The sequence below is a fragment of the Chenopodium quinoa genome, unplaced genomic scaffold (genome assembly GCF_001683475.1).
Source record: "Chenopodium quinoa cultivar QQ74 unplaced genomic scaffold, ASM168347v1, whole genome shotgun sequence".
NCBI classification, from domain to species: domain Eukaryota; kingdom Viridiplantae; phylum Streptophyta; class Magnoliopsida; order Caryophyllales; family Amaranthaceae; genus Chenopodium; species Chenopodium quinoa.
This window is the reverse complement of record NW_018745170.1, coordinates 5203145-5219771: the sequence shown is the minus strand read 5'-3', so window position 1 is coordinate 5219771 and position 16627 is coordinate 5203145. Positions and strand designations below refer to the sequence as shown.

Genomic DNA, 16627 nt, shown 5'->3' with positions numbered 1-16627 from the left:
CCAAGCACAAAAACTATGCAAATAAGTCGATTTTCTATTTTATTAATTGATGCCCCAATTTGTTTTTTGCATTACAATCTTCCATCACATGAATTGGTATTGATGTCCAATTGTTTTAGGCATTTACATTGAAATATGTTGTATGTATGGGCAGCCTATGCAACTTCTCTTTGTAAAATATTTCCAATCTCAAATCTCAATGTCTATGTAAAATGTAAATCAAATGCGTACAAGCTAATGTACTGACCATGATTTTCAGATGTGATTTGCATGTACGTAGATATGAGTGATTTCATTCTTTTGAAATAAAAAAAAAAAACATTCTGTTGCTATAGTTAATTGGGAATTCGAATTAAAATGATAATATTTTACATAGTTAACTCCTTGGAGCTTCATTTTTAAGAAAAGTTTAATTCCTACAAATCGGAAAATATTTGGGGTTGATGGTTGAGCAAACATTACTCGATCAGTTGATTTTTTAAATTATAATTGTATATATGCTAATCAACTTATTAAAAAAATTCATAAACAATACATTAAAAACGTTTTTCGCTAATATCTTTTGTAAAATTAGGGGGGTGCGCGCGTGGCGCATACAATAACAACTAGTATTGTCAAAAAGTTCATTCTGTAAATAAAAATAGACATGTAGTTTTGAAATCCCCAAAAAGAAAAGTAGGTATGTAGATAAGGGATGGAGGAAGTAGTTATATTGAATGACATTTATATACTTTGTATATTACAAGAAACTGATTGAGTTACATAGGCGAAATTGTCTATTAAAATTTTCAAGATCTATTATGAAACAGATCTAAACCGATCAAGTCCTAATTTAATCGGTCCAGTTTTCAATTCAATTCTTAAAATATACAAGTAGATTTTCGATCTATGATTCGGTTCGATCTTGGATCGGTGAACAACCCGTGTCATAAATTTTTCCCCTAACCCAGATCTATAGTAGTAGTAGTACGTATTTTTAATTTCCCCTTTCGAAGTTTTTTTCACTTCACTGTTCACACCCCTCCCTCCCTCTCTCTCCCCTCCATTGAAGCGTTCGCTGAATTCTACATTGAATCTTACTCTGAATTCTCCATTGAAGCGGCTTATGAGCTTTTTCTCCTCTATTAAAGCAGCTTCAGAGGTATTATTGTTTTTCAATCAATCGAATATCAATTTTACAATTTTAATCATTAATTTAATTGTCAACATAGTAAAATTAGGGTTTTACGGTGGATTATTCAATTATTGATTATAATTACTGAAGTTATGATAGATTGTATCGAACTATTTTTCTGCTAGAATTTTGTTATTTAGAATTTAACTTAATTTCGAGCCTAATTTGATAATTGAGTCAACTTTGGTTGTTAATTTGTTGCAGGCTTTGGTTTATATAACCCTTTAATGTCAGAACGAAACCATGAAAATGGACCTTTTCTTGCTCAGGAACAGGCATGTTTGAATGTTAGTATTTTTTCTCACCATCTTTTTCGAATTGACTTTACAACTATTGATTATTGAACAATGTTTTTGGTTATTTGAATTTGATTATGAGACATTATTTATGTTCGTGTTCATTTCAGCATTCGACGTGTTTTTAAGTTTAAAATCTTGGCTCCGGCACTTGGTTTTAGTCCACTATGAGTACTTTGTTATTGAGCAAAGGTTGAGAATGACTATGCTTTATATGAGACAATCTTCATCCTAATTCTTGTTGTATAATCAACTTAAACTCAAATCGGTCTTAAGAGTAGACCATCTTCTTTCTTAGTTGCTTTTGCTAGGATTTGTGAATTTTGGAGCCTGGAAATAAGCATTAGTTCAAGTTAAGTAGCTTGACTACTTTGTCTTACTAAATTGCTCCACCATGTGATCGCTATGAGTTGGTGGCTATAAATAAGGTTTTTCTGTAGAGTTTGCTTCTAGGAGGGATGCCGGGATATGTTTCCAAACCATGTAATAGACCATATAATTTTAAGTTTATTGGCGAGGCTACCTCGAGCAAGCAATAAACCAATGACACTTTGTTTCTGAATTGTTTATTGGCAATTTTTTGTCATATGTTTTCGTACATTTATTATTATATACAAAGAATACGACCTTAGTTCCCAATGCTTTCTGATGCAGTGAGAATTCTTTTCTTTTCACTTAATTCTTTCACTTGAAATTCTTGTTGGTAAGCTCCCTCACTGATTTACGCCATTTAAGGGGCTCTCTACGTTATAACAAGTAACAACCCCGTTACCACTCCCAAAAATATCTATATTTGTGAGAATTGAGCTGAGAAACTTCATATTGCTATAGGGATTATCTGATTGAGGTATTCAAAGGTATAGGTGGCAACCTTTTGACTAATATTACATTTTATTCGAATGGATGTTACAGCGTTCTTGGCTTCTTGCTACCATTGGGGTGAAATTTCCTGTAATTTTCTGGACCCCTAAAACTGTCAATAGTGTTTAAAATAGGCTTTGCTAAGATTCGATTGATTCTTCTCTTAACCTTTCCCGTTTTTGTGAATACTTTTGTTTTAATGGTGATTAGTGGGAATGACCTAGGTATTTCATCTGCCTGAAGCCAGTGACTTGGTTCTCTAGCCAGTGAAGATGTAAATTTAATCATGAATGTCAGAATGTAAACGATGGATTTACAAACTAGTGAAACTACAATGAATATACCTACATGGCTACATTACCAAATGATCATTATGGTTTCTACTTGCAGACAATTTTTTTTATATACTTAGAGATTCTTCTATTTATGATTAATACTAAATCTGGAGATAAATCAATGGTTAGAGAAATATGTTGAACCATATTGTTCATTAAACATATCTTCTATGTGAAAATGAAACATATCTTCCATAGTTCCATGCATGTGGATTGATATGGAATATATGGACACAATTCCATTTCTTTCCGCCTTTACTATATATTTTTGCATTTACAATCTTGACATAAATTTTGTCCCAAGTCACTCACAACCATCTTCACCATTTTCACGTCCCAACCATTGAAATCACCATCACCATTTGCACACCGCTCCTCACAAATTCCTAAATATCCACCTTAAATCATTCCCCATCATTATCGACGCAAGGAGCATCACCACCACTTCCCCATCTCTAAACCTCTCCCATGGAACATATTATACACATTACTGCCATTTCTATGCCTTGCTACCTAAGAAAGTATATGTCAATCATGTTTCCTAACTTTAGACTGCCTCTGCTCTGCCCCTCCCCAACCTTGTACAGCTATACATATTCTGAAAGATAGCCTTAACCCACAACTGTGAATTGACCATGCTTTCTTTCAAGATCCACCACCACAACTGATGACATTATCTTCCAATTCTAATTTTACAGCTTTGTTAGGTACTTGGGCTTCTCTTTGATTTCTTAAGTAGTGCCTTGAGTCCTTGACCACCCCCTTTTATGCATTATGTCCTATAATTTTATTTTTCCTTTCCTTTGGGTAAAACTGCAAAAGGTTGTAAGCCAGGAGCATCACTGAATTTCTGGGTTGAGTGGCTTTAATGGAGTTGGACGACAAATAATGATATTTGCTGAGGTTAGTCGGTTAGATCGTGCTGACATAACTCAAAAGGATAGTGTAATGCTTTGTAATGCTTTTGTTTACTGAAGAATCAGTTTGTCCCTATGAACACTGAATCACATATGCTACTAAATTGGGCCTTTTCCCTTTTTTGGTTGGTATAGTAACTTGCTGTTTTGTCTTTGGATGTCTCTTGTTCTGTTTATGCCAAAAAAATCTGTTACTGATTTGCTCTTTTCCCCTTGAGCTCTATTCTTATTCTTTGTCATATTTACTCCTGCTATTTTATTTTATTTTATTTTGTCAGTCTGCAGAAAGGATTGGTATTGGGAATGTATTCAACAAGCTGACAAAGCAATTGGGCAATCCTGTCGAGTTTGAACTTCCAGACCGGTTAAATAAATATCAGCCTGCTCCATATGTTTTTATAAGACGCAGTATCCATCAAAATTAATAATTTCTTTCATGCATACTTGGGAAATTTATGGAATGGCATGTGATGTTATTTTGCTTCTAGAAGTAATATTTACTGTAGCTATCTTTTTTCTCAAATTCTTATAATTTTCTTAGCATTAATCTGCAAAAGATCAGTTGTAGACTTGTAGTTAGCTGGGTGTAGTTGTCTCAAGTTGAAGGTGGAGTACAGATCATTTGTGATAATTCTACTCCTGTTCTTCTGTGTCATATTTTTCTCACATTATATAGATCAACTTCTTTTTGCTGAGCATTCCTTTCTCCACTTTCTTTTGTTAATGTTAACAAACCTAGATATATATGTGACTAAGAAACCAAAGAGGCGCCATGAGGATGATGGTATATTTTGCTCTTGCGGTTCATCTACAGGATCTAATGCTTCCTGTGGTAGAGATTGCCACTGTGGGTAAGTACTTCTATCATGTATTTGTTTGTTTCTGATGAACATTAGTGAATAGATGTACATGTTTTTTAAACCTGGATATTTTATGTGCTCCTTTGTATTTCGAAAGAATGTAGAACGGTGTATTGGGCTATTTATGTCTGATGAGGATATTACATACATTTCTGTGTGCTTTCTGATGGCTCAATCCAGTTGTTGTGGATTCACCTGATAGACCTCCTACCATAATGAACAATTGGGATATTTATGTCTAATGAGGATAAACATTACGTGCATTTCTGTGTCTGATGACATAGTCCAGTTGCTGTATTGCTGTGGGCTCACCTCATAGACCTCCTACCATCATGAATGAACACTAAAAAATTAGATTGATATCATGATTGGTGTTCCTCTAGTAGTAGTAGAGTGTTAATTTGCAATGCACTACTATCTAAGCTTAACTTCAATGAATTGGGTTTACAGTTAAGGCCATGAGGAATTTGGGTTTACATGAACATATAGCACTTGATAGAAGGCAATGGAGGAAAAGGATCATGGTTGACGACCTGTAATAGACTAGATAATCTGATTTTTTTAAATTGATTGAATGAGAAGAAATAATAAAGATGGAAGCTTGAAACTTGATTGACAATAGCGCAAAGGGTTACAAATGATAGGTTTAATAGCTTTAGGCTATTACTCTCAAAACAGCTTGAAGCTATAACTCTCTAACACTCTCTAAGATTTCTCCAAAACAAATTTCTGCATATTTTCCTTCTACTCTCTACCTATTTATACTACTTAGCTAAGCAAGTACAACTTTAATTGCTACATTTACTAATTCTTGTCTTCATCCCTAAGAGACTACATGACAGCTAATTAGCCAACACAACAACTACTGCAGCTTTAAGGCAGTGCTTCCCCTTGTGGTAGTGTGTTAGCCTACCTGCCTTCTGCTGCAAGTGTGAAGAACAGGTGGTGTGTTGGCCTGATTCGTTACACGACCATAGGAGATACATTTTTGGTTCGTGTAGCCGATCCCATCCTTGAGATTAAGGCTTTGATATTGTTGTTTTGTAGACATCTGTGCCTCTTTGGATATAAGTAAACAACTTCAAATGCCATCTTATTGGTTTGAGATGAATAATTGCAACTTGAATTTCTCTTACTAGTACTATGTACTCATTCCTTGCATGTGGTTTGGGTTGGGGTATCTCCTTGGCTCAATGCACGTAAGTGTTTTAGATGATTTTAAATATTGGTTGGGACAAAAGTTTGACAATTGGGAAGTGATGATGGCTACACGACACAGGACAAACACCCACTTTTTTTTTTTGTAATAATATCTGATTATTGTCCAGTTGCATTCCGTCGAGCTACTGGGGTAGATTTATCTGCGTATATCCCGCTTGCTTACCTACAATTTATTTCTGGACATATTTTTGCTGCTGAAAATGGTTGATTTTAAATTGATGTGCTGAATTTATTCTTTTATTTTTAGGCACTTGAATGTTTCAAGATCGATAAAGAATCTGTGTTTTTGGTTTAAATACCTGCAGTTCGGCATTGCTTCTGCTTAGAGCTTGTATATTTTACTTTACATTGAGAAGAGTTTAAAAATTTTCTGCCACCACTAGTCCAATATGAAGAAACAAGTCTCGTTCCTTCTTTTCGGAGATCTATAAAAGAGGCTTGTTTTTTTAAGGATGTTAGCTCGTTTTTGAGATACTATCAGGCTTTTCAGCTGTCATAACAGTGTGATAGAATGCAGTTTGAAAATATATAGCTTTTTTGCAACTTGTAGCATTCAGATGATTTCTTCAAACAAAAAAAAAAAAAAAAGAAAAAAGAAAAAAGAGTAGCATTCAGATGGTTTATTAATTTAATTTTAAGGGAGCATTCTGTCGTATCTAATTATATTATCTCAAGGGTAAAATGTGGAAATGGAATCTATCCTGGGAATTAGGTATTCTTTCTTGTGAGGATTTTGACCGAATCTAACCTGTTACAAAACACTAACTAATTGTACTTCACAGAATGACCCTGATCATTTAATTTGTGTCTTTTTCTGCTTGAGGATTGTTATATTGGATGTCTCTTATGAAAGGAGATATCTGTGTTGATGGGGAGAGGATAACTATAATTTATGTGCTCCACAATATTTGCAATAGCATCCTGATCTATTTTCGGTTAAGAGTTTGTTTGGGTGGAGTGGTGGACATGATTGCTCTGTTATTGACTAAAAGTTCATTTGTTGGCAATGGATGTTTGTGAAATAATCAAATATTTCTTTTCTGCAGGATGTTACTCTCCACCTGCTCCTCAAACTGTAAATGTGGAGATGATTGTGTTAATAAACCATTTCAACAGCGTCCTGTGAAAAAGTTGAAGCTAGTGCAGGTTTATATCTTTTCATGGTTATTCCAGAACTTTTTATCTTTAATTTAAATTTTTAAATTTGTCAATTTTAGGAAAATTTTTGTGAGAAATCACCTTTTAAATACTTATTGGGAGGTAGCACCTTATATAAGACACAAAAATTCTAAAATGGCACCTTGTATACAGTTATCGGCCAGAAAAGTTAAATTTCGGTAATGACTTTCTTTTTCTTAATTTTCACATGAATGATTCTTTTTTATTTATTCCCCCCCCCTCCCCCCCAATTTCACCTTCTCCCCAACCCTTTTTATTCACTACACCTTCAATATCCTCCATATTCTCCTTCTTTCTTGCTTCACACTCTCACCTGAGTAATCGAGTATGAAAGCTGCAAAACAAGTACTTTTAAGGGAGAAAATTTATCATTGTGAACTTTGGTTGTCATTAAAATTAGTTGAAACTTGAGTATCTAGAAAATATTAAAAAAAAATTAATTAAATGATTAGTTTTTATAATCAACTAAATTACTTGTCCACTTAAGCCGATGTTACACATCTAAAAGGAATCTAATATATGAATTAATTAAATAAGGGGGTGGGAGGCTCAAAAAGTACAATTAAGATGGGATAAACAAAATGAATTTCCGAATATATTCAGCAAGATGTTATCGCCTAATAGTGAGGAAAGAGGACCAAGATGATATCTCAGGGAGTTGCAAAAGAAAAATATGAGAAAACAGAGTTGTAAGGTAGAAGAACAGAAGGGGGGGGGGGGGGAAAAGTAGAAATTGAGAGAAAAAAATTCTTTGCCGGAATTTTGACTAGCAGCCATAGGTGTTTTTTTGATGACTTTGCCATATAAGGTGCTTTTGACCAAAAAAAAAAAAAAAAAAAACAATAAATTATGTAAGGTGCTATCTCTCAACCTGGTAATGAAAAATACATTTTCTATCAAATTATTCTCAATTTTATTACATTAGAGCATACCCGTGCTAATGCACGGGATATATTATTCGCGAAAGAAAACAACACAAAGAGAAATTTTACTCCGTAGTAGTTATTGGAGTCCCTTGAAAAAAAGAAACAGAAAAAGAAATTAGTGGGATGGGTAGTTATTGGTTTTTTTAAATAAATTATAAAAAAAAAAAAAAAGTGAAATGCATAGAATTTTTTTTTTTTTTTTTTGACAGGAAAAAAAATGCATAGAATTTGAGTATTGGGGATTTGGAAGATTGTGGTGAAGTGTTGCAAAATTAACTCTACAATTATATAATAAATAGATTTTTATATATTCTGTGACAAGATCAATAAGTAGATGCTGAGTATCATCCGGACCTAGTAATTCTCTAAAATGACTAGAAGTCTCTGGAGTCTTTTTTTATTTTTTTTTTATTTTTTTATTATATATATATATATATATATATATATATATATATATATGGGGAGACATTATAGGGTGGGATTAATAGTGACAATAACATCATCTTTGTGGTATCCTTCAATATGCAGAGGCAGCTTTGGCCTTGTTTTCTTTTATGTGTTTGACTTTCCTGTTTCTAAGTGAATTAAAGGATGCAGACATCATCTAATCTTTATCTTGGCCATTGAATTTTACATCCTTGTACTTTTGCTTACTTATTCTGGAGGATGCTTGCAGTTGTTTTTTTTTTTAAGTTGGATCTATTGCATTTTATCGATAATATTTTTTCTGATCTCTCAAGGTGCCAATTTAAGATTATGTGTTGCTTGTAGACTGAGAAATGTGGAGCAGGCATTGTGGCTGTTGAAGATATTAGGCAAGGGGAATTTGTTATTGAATATGTTGGAGAAGGTGCTTACTTGTGCTCTTACTGTTATGCTTCCATGTTGCCACTTTTTCCAATCATTGAATGATCTTTGTCACTGGTGCAGTAATTGACGATAAATTGTGTGAAGAAAGGTTGTGGAGTATGAAAAAAACCGGGGAAACAAATTTTTATCTTTGTGAGATTAACCGGGACATGGTAATCGATGCCACAATGAAGGGGAACAAATCAAGATACATTAATCATAGTTGCTGTCCCAACACAGAGATGCAGAAATGGTTTTTATATAGATCCTTGAACTAATTTGTTAAAGCATTGATCATGATCGAAACTGACTTAGACCTGTTTTATTAGGAGTATAGACGGAGAAACAAGAATTGGTATATTTGCTACGCGTGACATTAAAAAGGGCGAGCATTTGACATATGATTATCAGTAAGTACTGAAAGACTATCTCATAGTGCATTTGCTATTGGCTTGCTTTTGTTTTGGACAATGCTAAGGGGTTATAATGCCTGCAGTTTGCAGATTTACAAGACATAATTTCTTTTCTATACAAACCAAGCTAATGAATTTGGCAGGTTTGTTCAATTTGGTGCAGATCAAGATTGCCATTGTGGTGCTGATAGCTGTAGACGTAAACTTGGTGTCAAACCTAACAAGAAGATGCCTTCATCTGATGCCGCATTAAAACTAGTTGCACGCCAGGTAGCGGCATCATCTCCCAAAGTGAAAGCAATATTGTTGGGAAAAAATGTACGTTGTGATGGTCTATTTCCTTATCAAGTGATTTTGATATGAATATGGCTTTGGTTTCTTGAAATTTAATATTGGTGAATTTTAGCTAGAGCACTAGACCAAAATTTGTGATGTTTTTCACTGATAAATCTAATATTGAGAGTGAGTTCTTGAGAAATCCATGTCTAATCTGTTGGGTGAGGTTCAACTTAAAGAAGGCTTTATGTTCTCCAATTTGCTATACCTATATGCATTCGAACCATTGTCTATGATATTCCCTGTCTTGCAATGGCAGAGATTTGGGGGCTCTATGTATGCTTCAGTCATTTAAGTTTTTACCAAAAAAATAGCTTCCCCATTATGCCTCTTGTTGCTGATACTGATGCATTGATATTGTATAGGAGTTTGTAACTGCATATAAGATTAATGTTGACTCCAAAGGTAGGTGGTCTCACTTCTCAAACAAGTGAACCGCTGAAGTCCTTTTGAACTTACAGAAAGGAAAAGTAAAAAAGAAAATTAACGGATAACTAATAGGAAGCTGGATGTTTGGGTGGTTGATTGAAAATGGATGGTTTATATACTCTTGTGCAATCTGGAATATGTGTGACAAGATCAAATAGAGCTCTGAAACAATTAGAATTTAAGTCTTATGTTTTTTTCTTTGCTAGTTTATTTTTGCAGCTTTATTTTTTGTTTTGTCACACAATTAGCTTTTTACCTGAACTAAGATGCTTCTTTTTCTCCTTTTAAGGTTTATCAGAATGGAAATTGTTACAGAGGTAAAGATCTCTGATCATTTGCTAATATTCCTTTGTTTCCAATTTTATTTTATTTTTGAAAATTTGGATAATAATGATGGTCCATGAGGAACTTGTTTCATGGTTGTGCTGTTCTATCTTGTAACAGATCAAAGACAGTGCTCCTTTAATTGCATTGGTGAGGTTGTCAGGATTCCCCGACCTGACCGTAGTAGGTACTTATTACTTAACTAACCATTTTCCTCCTTTGAAGTGCATGGACCACTTCTCCTTATTGAATGGGAACTTTTAGGGCCTGTAATTATGACTTTTCTTTGAACAAAATTTTGCTTTTTATTCAAAGAGAACTATTCTATGAAGTTTATACCATCCTTAAGGGCCCTAAGGCTATTTGTTGCAATATTTATTACACTCCAAATAGTACTCTGAGAGAACCATTGTGTGATGCATAGTGAATTGCTGACATATTAGTTATTACAGGACATTTGGTATCATAAAGCGGTTTGATAACACTACAAAGAAGCACTTGGTGAGAATTTATTCATGTCTTTTGTTGTTTGCTCACTTGCTGAGTGTACTGCCCAGTGAAAAACTCTGACAAACCACTATTGTATTGCAGATCATGTTTGCAGATGGCAGTGCTGAATTCATTGATATGTCTAAAGTAGATTGGGAGTTTTGTAATTTCTTATTGTAGTTCAGGGTGAGTACAAGTTTAATTCAGATTTTTGTTTTCTAATCTCAGTTGTGCCTTACCTTGGGTACTATATGATGGCTACTTTGTTTTTTCTTATTGTGTTTCATTAATGTTTTTCATTTTTTTCGAGCAATCACCTGTAATTAGTAAGAAAGAACTGAAGATTACAATTTTTAAATATTCATTTTCTTGCTAAAATGACATTTGTTACTGTCCCTTGTGTCCGAAGATGTAAAGCCATGGCTCTGAAGATCTTTCATTTACACCTTTAATGACTTACCTTTGACATTTGCTGTCAACTAGCTTGTGATCGACAACCTGATCAAAATTCAGTCCTCATGCATGCAGAACAACCAGAATTATACCAAATACTACTTGTATTAATTAAAAGAACAAGCTTTTGGAACTTCCTTGTTTGCTTCATTTAGAGAACAAGTAGAGTTCACTGACCATCTGGTTCTTTAGTAAACTGAATCTGGACCAGATACTTGTCCTGTATTCTGAGCACTGGCACCAGCATCTTGTGAGCAATTAAGTTCCGGAAAGTTATTAAAAAAAAATAAATAATAAATAAAAAAATATGGAAGTTGAAAATTTTATTTCAAGCTTTTAATTTTTTTTTGGGATTTGTATTTGGAAAATCTGAAACAATTAGAATTTAGAAGGCTTAGTAATAACCCTTTTGACTTGTTTCATCCCTGATACTTTAGTAATACTAGTATACAATAAGGGTTTTAATGCTTAAGATATACAAATTTTCTGGAGGCTCTCATAAGTGATGAGTTCTAAACTATATATAGTATTTTGCGGAGTGTCTGGGTTTTAGGCAGGAAATGTCTCTGCTATCTGTGTAACTGATCTGATTGCAAAACTGTGTTGAAAGACTTGAAACTTTGCTTGATCTGATTGCTTAATATTTTGCTTGATGTGTTAAGGTGTGCACTCAGTATATCTGTTCTTGTAGGATCTCTCTTGAATTTGAAAATTTTCATTACATGTTTAAATGTAGGTTTTCAATGAGGAGATAAATCCATGTAGAGTAATATGATTGTTTTTCTACATGTTTGACCTCAATCATCCAATTATTACATAAAAATTCCCATCATCTGTAATCTTTTTTCATTCTGATTTTTGTTACATGTTTTGGCGTCAATTCATAAAATCGATTGAGCTTTTTGTGGGAGTGTAGAAGAATTGAACTTGAGGTGGTTAGGAAGTGAACCAAGGCTATGGTTATACATTATGAAATATAGGAGTATCTAAGATGATATGCTGAATGCCTTTGAGCAAATTGAAAATGACTTACTTGAATGTGGTAAATGTGTTGTTGGTAAAAAAAAAATTGATTGATTGCAGGAAAAGAATTAGGTAACAATAATCTAATTAGTCTATTTACCATTCAGTTTTCTTTGGCAAATACGAGTAGTACGAAGTACTCAAGTAGGTTGGCAAATTTATAACTGTAGCTGTCATCTTCAGGAAGAAATTTAGGACCTGAATAACCTACAACTTCTGTACGTTCTTTCCTTTTTTTTTTTTTTTTTTTTTTTTTTTTTTTTTTTTTTTTCTATGGCAAATTTCTGTACTATGTTTTCGTTCATGTTTTGTTAGTGATACTGATTATACTTTTGACAATCATTGAGGAGATGTCTAAAATAGTTATGGTTGCTTCTCTCTCTCCCCCTCCCCATTTTCGTTTTAATCCTTTTGAGGTGGATTTGTGGCCATTGGAAAATTCAATTGAACCGTTCTTTCTTGTCTTTCAGAAGACGATCTGCTGTTTAACCGCAACAAAGAATGCTCCAAGATGGAAGAGGATTGAACATAATCAAAATGGCAACATTATTTTTACCAACTCCTGTATCATTATCGACCCATGTATTATTCATTCTTTTGTGTTCTTTGTTGGTAATAAAGAGTATTAACTTGTAAGTTGTAACATATGTACCCTGTTCCTCCTGAATGGATTTGTCTGAAGTTATGATCCTTTATAGTTCTCTGCTGAAGTTCTGAACCTTCATTATATTATACTTCCATAATATATTTTTCAATCATGAATACGTGTTTTTTTTTTCTTTTTCTTTTATTGTTTATATTTATTTTATCATAACTACGGAGTATGAACGGATAGTCATTTTCTAGGCCTTAGTGAGGAAGCCATGTTTCATAATTATTTGTGATTTAAAGTTAATAAATTTATGATTTAAAGTTAGATTATTTCTAATTGATATGTGTTTTATTTTTCAATTCATGTACTTGACCAATATAATAATTTAATTATCTAGCTAAATAAAAATAGAATGGAAAGATCATATTTTCAATGGTTTAACTATAATTAGCAAATTTGCATATACTAGCGATTGTATTGCATATATTGATTTGTAGGTGTTAATACCCAACCGTAGGAATTACTCGACCTACTTTGTTTATTAATTAACTGATTTGCGTTTCTTGGACCGATATAAGCATGGTGGATCAAATATATACCCAAAACATTTATTTAGCCGTAGGAATTACTTGACCTAGTTTGTTTATTAATGAATTGATTTGCGTTTCTTGGACCGATATAAGCATGGTGGATCAAATTTATGCCCTAAACAATCATTTACTAGACTAGATGTACCTATGCGATGCACAATGTTTTATATAATTTTTTGTGCAATCTTTATTTTTTTAGTTGACACATTTTAACTTTAGCATTATTCACGCATTTCTCTTTGATTGTATTTTGTAATTTATATGTAATGAAAAGTATTGTAATGTAGGATCTTATTAGATTCGTCGCAATATATATTAAAAAATATCAACTTTTTATAAGTTTTGCTTCAAATAAAGATATTAATGGTTGAATTTGTGCATTGGTAAATGCGAGTAAAGAAACGTGTTAACTAAAAACAAACGGAGGAAATATAATTTTTGTAATCTCTTAATCTCCTTTCTAATATATATATTTTAGATAATATATCTAATATAAAAGATAAAATTTTATTTTTAGAATTATTTAAACGCTAAAATTTCATTCTTTTTATTTTTATTTTTTGTTTTTTGTGAAGCAACTAAAATTTCATTCGTAGTTATGTTTATGTGGTATTTTTTTATTTTATTTTATTTTTTTGACAAAGGATACAAACAGATTACATATTAATACTAAAGCAAATAAAATTAACCGCAGCTTCTCCTGCTATTTGACGAGCTCGATGAACGCGCTGACGATCTGCCTTGTGTATGCTACAATATTGAAAAGTGGAGCCAAGAAGTTTAATCTTGCGAATGAGCCAAAGGTAAGCAATGTTACCATGACCACCCCTCCGAAGATGGGAAACAAGATTATAGGAATTAATAAAAACTGTGAGGGAATGAAACCCCCGATCAAAAGCCCACTGTAACCCATACATGCATGCTAATGCCTCCGCATGTAAAGCTGAGGTACAAACCCCGAAGTTACTTCCGCCAATGATCTGATCATCCAACGGATCATCATTATCCAGGCACCATCCCATCCCAGCTTGTTGAGAATCTTTGCACCAAGACCCATCTATTTGAAGAGAAAGTAAAGCTGTCCCTTGGGTACCTAGGCTAAGCTGAGCAATGTAAAAACTCGGCGGAGGAGAGGCACCACCATCATCCCCCACAACACAGGGTGTGTTTGCAGAAGCGTCTGCGATGACAAAGACTGTATGTGCGTCCATAACCTCCGTGAATTGTGAAGCAAACAGCCAGGAAGTAGTAGAATCCCTAAAGATTCTGGAATTCCAACATAACCACACACTCCAAAGCGTACCGACGAAGGTACCTAAGCGAGTACTAGAAGGCCCATCCCGACTAATAAAAAGTCGGATATAATCTTGGATCCAATCTGAGAGAGAAAGGTCTCCATTAAATTCTGAGCGAATACTGAGGCTTCCACCCCTCAAAACTGTTCATGCACTAAAGCACATTCTGAAGAGATGCTGTAAATCCTCTAGCTCTGAGCTACAGAGGTCACAGAACACATCTTGAATCGGAACCCCGCGATGATGGAGTTCCACCTTAACTACAAGAGCACGATATAGCAGTTTCCATAAAAATAGCTTCCATTTTGGTTGTAACTGGAGAGACCAAATAACTTTCCAGAAGGAATCAGTACTAGATTGTGTGGAGGCAGGAGAAAGTTGTTGAAGCATTGCATACCCTGTTTTCACCGAGTACCTCCCCAACGGGGTACCCGACCAAAAACGGAAGTCTTCCTGAGTCGTATTCGGTAACTCCATAGCTAAGATTGTTGAAGCATCCGTAGGAACAAACCAATCAACAACTTTATCAGTATCCCACCCCGTTGGCTGAGGGTGGATGAAAAAACTGATAGTATGAGCTGTTGTATTTTGCAAAGAAAGCCCGGGTTCGAACTCAGGAATGCTACCATTAACCCAATTAGCCGAACCAGCTAGAGTAGATCGCCAATTACCAATTTTCCAATTGCACCCCTGTTTTAAAAGAGTATCCGTCTTAAGTAAACCTCGAAGGCCATACGAATGACAACAAAAAAATCTTGGCCGACTGTTAGGGTTGTTGGAAAGAAAGGTCGTATGCGCACCGAAAACTTTAGATACTAGCAATTGTGGGATAGTATAGAGTCTCCAAACCTGTTTCATAAGCAACGCCTTATTTAAGGACGATAAGCAGCGAATGCCCAAGCCACCCAAGCCACGAGGAAGATGCATGGTATCCTTGTGAACCCAATGCATACCTTTAGTATCAGAATGCCCCTAGAAGAAGCGCATGAGTAAGGAATCAATTTTCCCTGTAACAGAGACCGGTAACTCATAGCAAGCAAGAACATGAGAAGTCATAGCTACAAGGATAGAGTTAATAAAAATTAACTTCTGCGATTGAGAAAGCCGGATAGCATTTAAATAATTAATTCTTCCAATTATTTTATCGATGATGAATTGGTAGTGGTCTTTCTTTTTTCCGACGAAATCGATTGGAGCCCCCAGATTATGATCGAACACCTGAAATTGCTTCATTTGGAATATGATTTGAAACTAGCCTGAGTAGAGGTACAAATATTTGGGCTAAACTTTATCAAGGATTTTGACAGATTTAGCTCTTCTCCAGAAATCTTAGTAAATCGTTGAATGATCTGCATAATATTAGTACAGGACGCAGAAGTTGCTCGAAAAAAGTTGATTGCGTTATCCGCAAAGAATAAATGCGAGATAGAAGGACTCGTCCTGGATAACTTGATTCCTTGAAATAACCTCAAGTCCTGTCCAAGATGCAACATTCGCGAGAAAATATCCATGCAAAAAAGGAAGATGTACGGTGAGAGAGGGTCACCTTAGCGAAGACCACACTGCGTTTAAAGGGATCCAACATCGTACCATTGATTAGAGACTTGTAAGAGACCTTGGAGAGACATTGTTGGATCATTTGCAACCAACGAGCTGGAAACCCGTAGGCCTTCAAGACCTGTAAAAGAAAGCTCCAATGAACTCGGTCATAAGCTTTGCTCATATCAATTTTGATCGCGGCTAACCAGTTAGGACCATATTTAGAAATGTTAATTTTTTCCATTAACTCATGACTCAACAAAATGTTATCCGTCATAACTCTGCCTTGAACAAAGGCATGTTGAGAATCTGAGATAAGAAGAGGCAGATACTGATGCAGTCTAGCGACCAAGCATTTCGAAGCGCATTTGTAAATCGTATTACAAAGGCTAATCGGTCGCAAATGTCCTATCTCTGTTGGAGTGCCTATCTTCGGGATCATAACAAGGAGAGATTGATTCCACTCTTTTAGAAGGAATCCTGTCTGAAAGAAACTTTGAATGCCTGAAACCACCGATTCTCCAAC

At 34.5% G+C, this 16627-nt stretch overlaps 1 protein-coding gene across 4 annotated transcripts; it reads left to right on the top strand.

Annotated features, from left to right (window-relative positions):
- The first annotated feature begins 873 nt into the window (after positions 1–873).
- LOC110710153 (histone-lysine N-methyltransferase ASHH3-like) lies at positions 874–12849 on the top strand. 4 transcript variants are annotated; one of them, XR_002509132.1, is made up of 15 exons: positions 878–1141; positions 1379–1461; positions 3862–3991; positions 4323–4434; positions 6711–6810; positions 8541–8619; positions 8700–8871; positions 8948–9028; positions 9175–9349; positions 10086–10113; positions 10241–10307; positions 10573–10621; positions 10712–10795; positions 12193–12303; positions 12556–12849. XR_002509132.1 is itself a non-coding variant. In XM_021888414.1 (14 exons), exons 2-13 carry the CDS (start codon positions 1402–1404, stop codon positions 10787–10789), a joined length of 1083 nt encoding a protein of 360 aa, XP_021744106.1. In that variant the 5' UTR covers positions 874–1141; positions 1379–1401; the 3' UTR covers positions 10790–10795; positions 12556–12849. The 4 variants fall into 4 exon arrangements, 3 of the variants coding, with proteins under 3 accessions (XP_021744106.1, XP_021744105.1, XP_021744104.1); XM_021888414.1 differs by lacking the exon at positions 12193–12303 and having other exon boundaries at positions 874–1141; positions 9175–9301; XM_021888413.1 differs by lacking the exon at positions 12193–12303 and having other exon boundaries at positions 12559–12849.
- The last annotated feature ends 3778 nt before the right edge of the window (positions 12850–16627 follow it).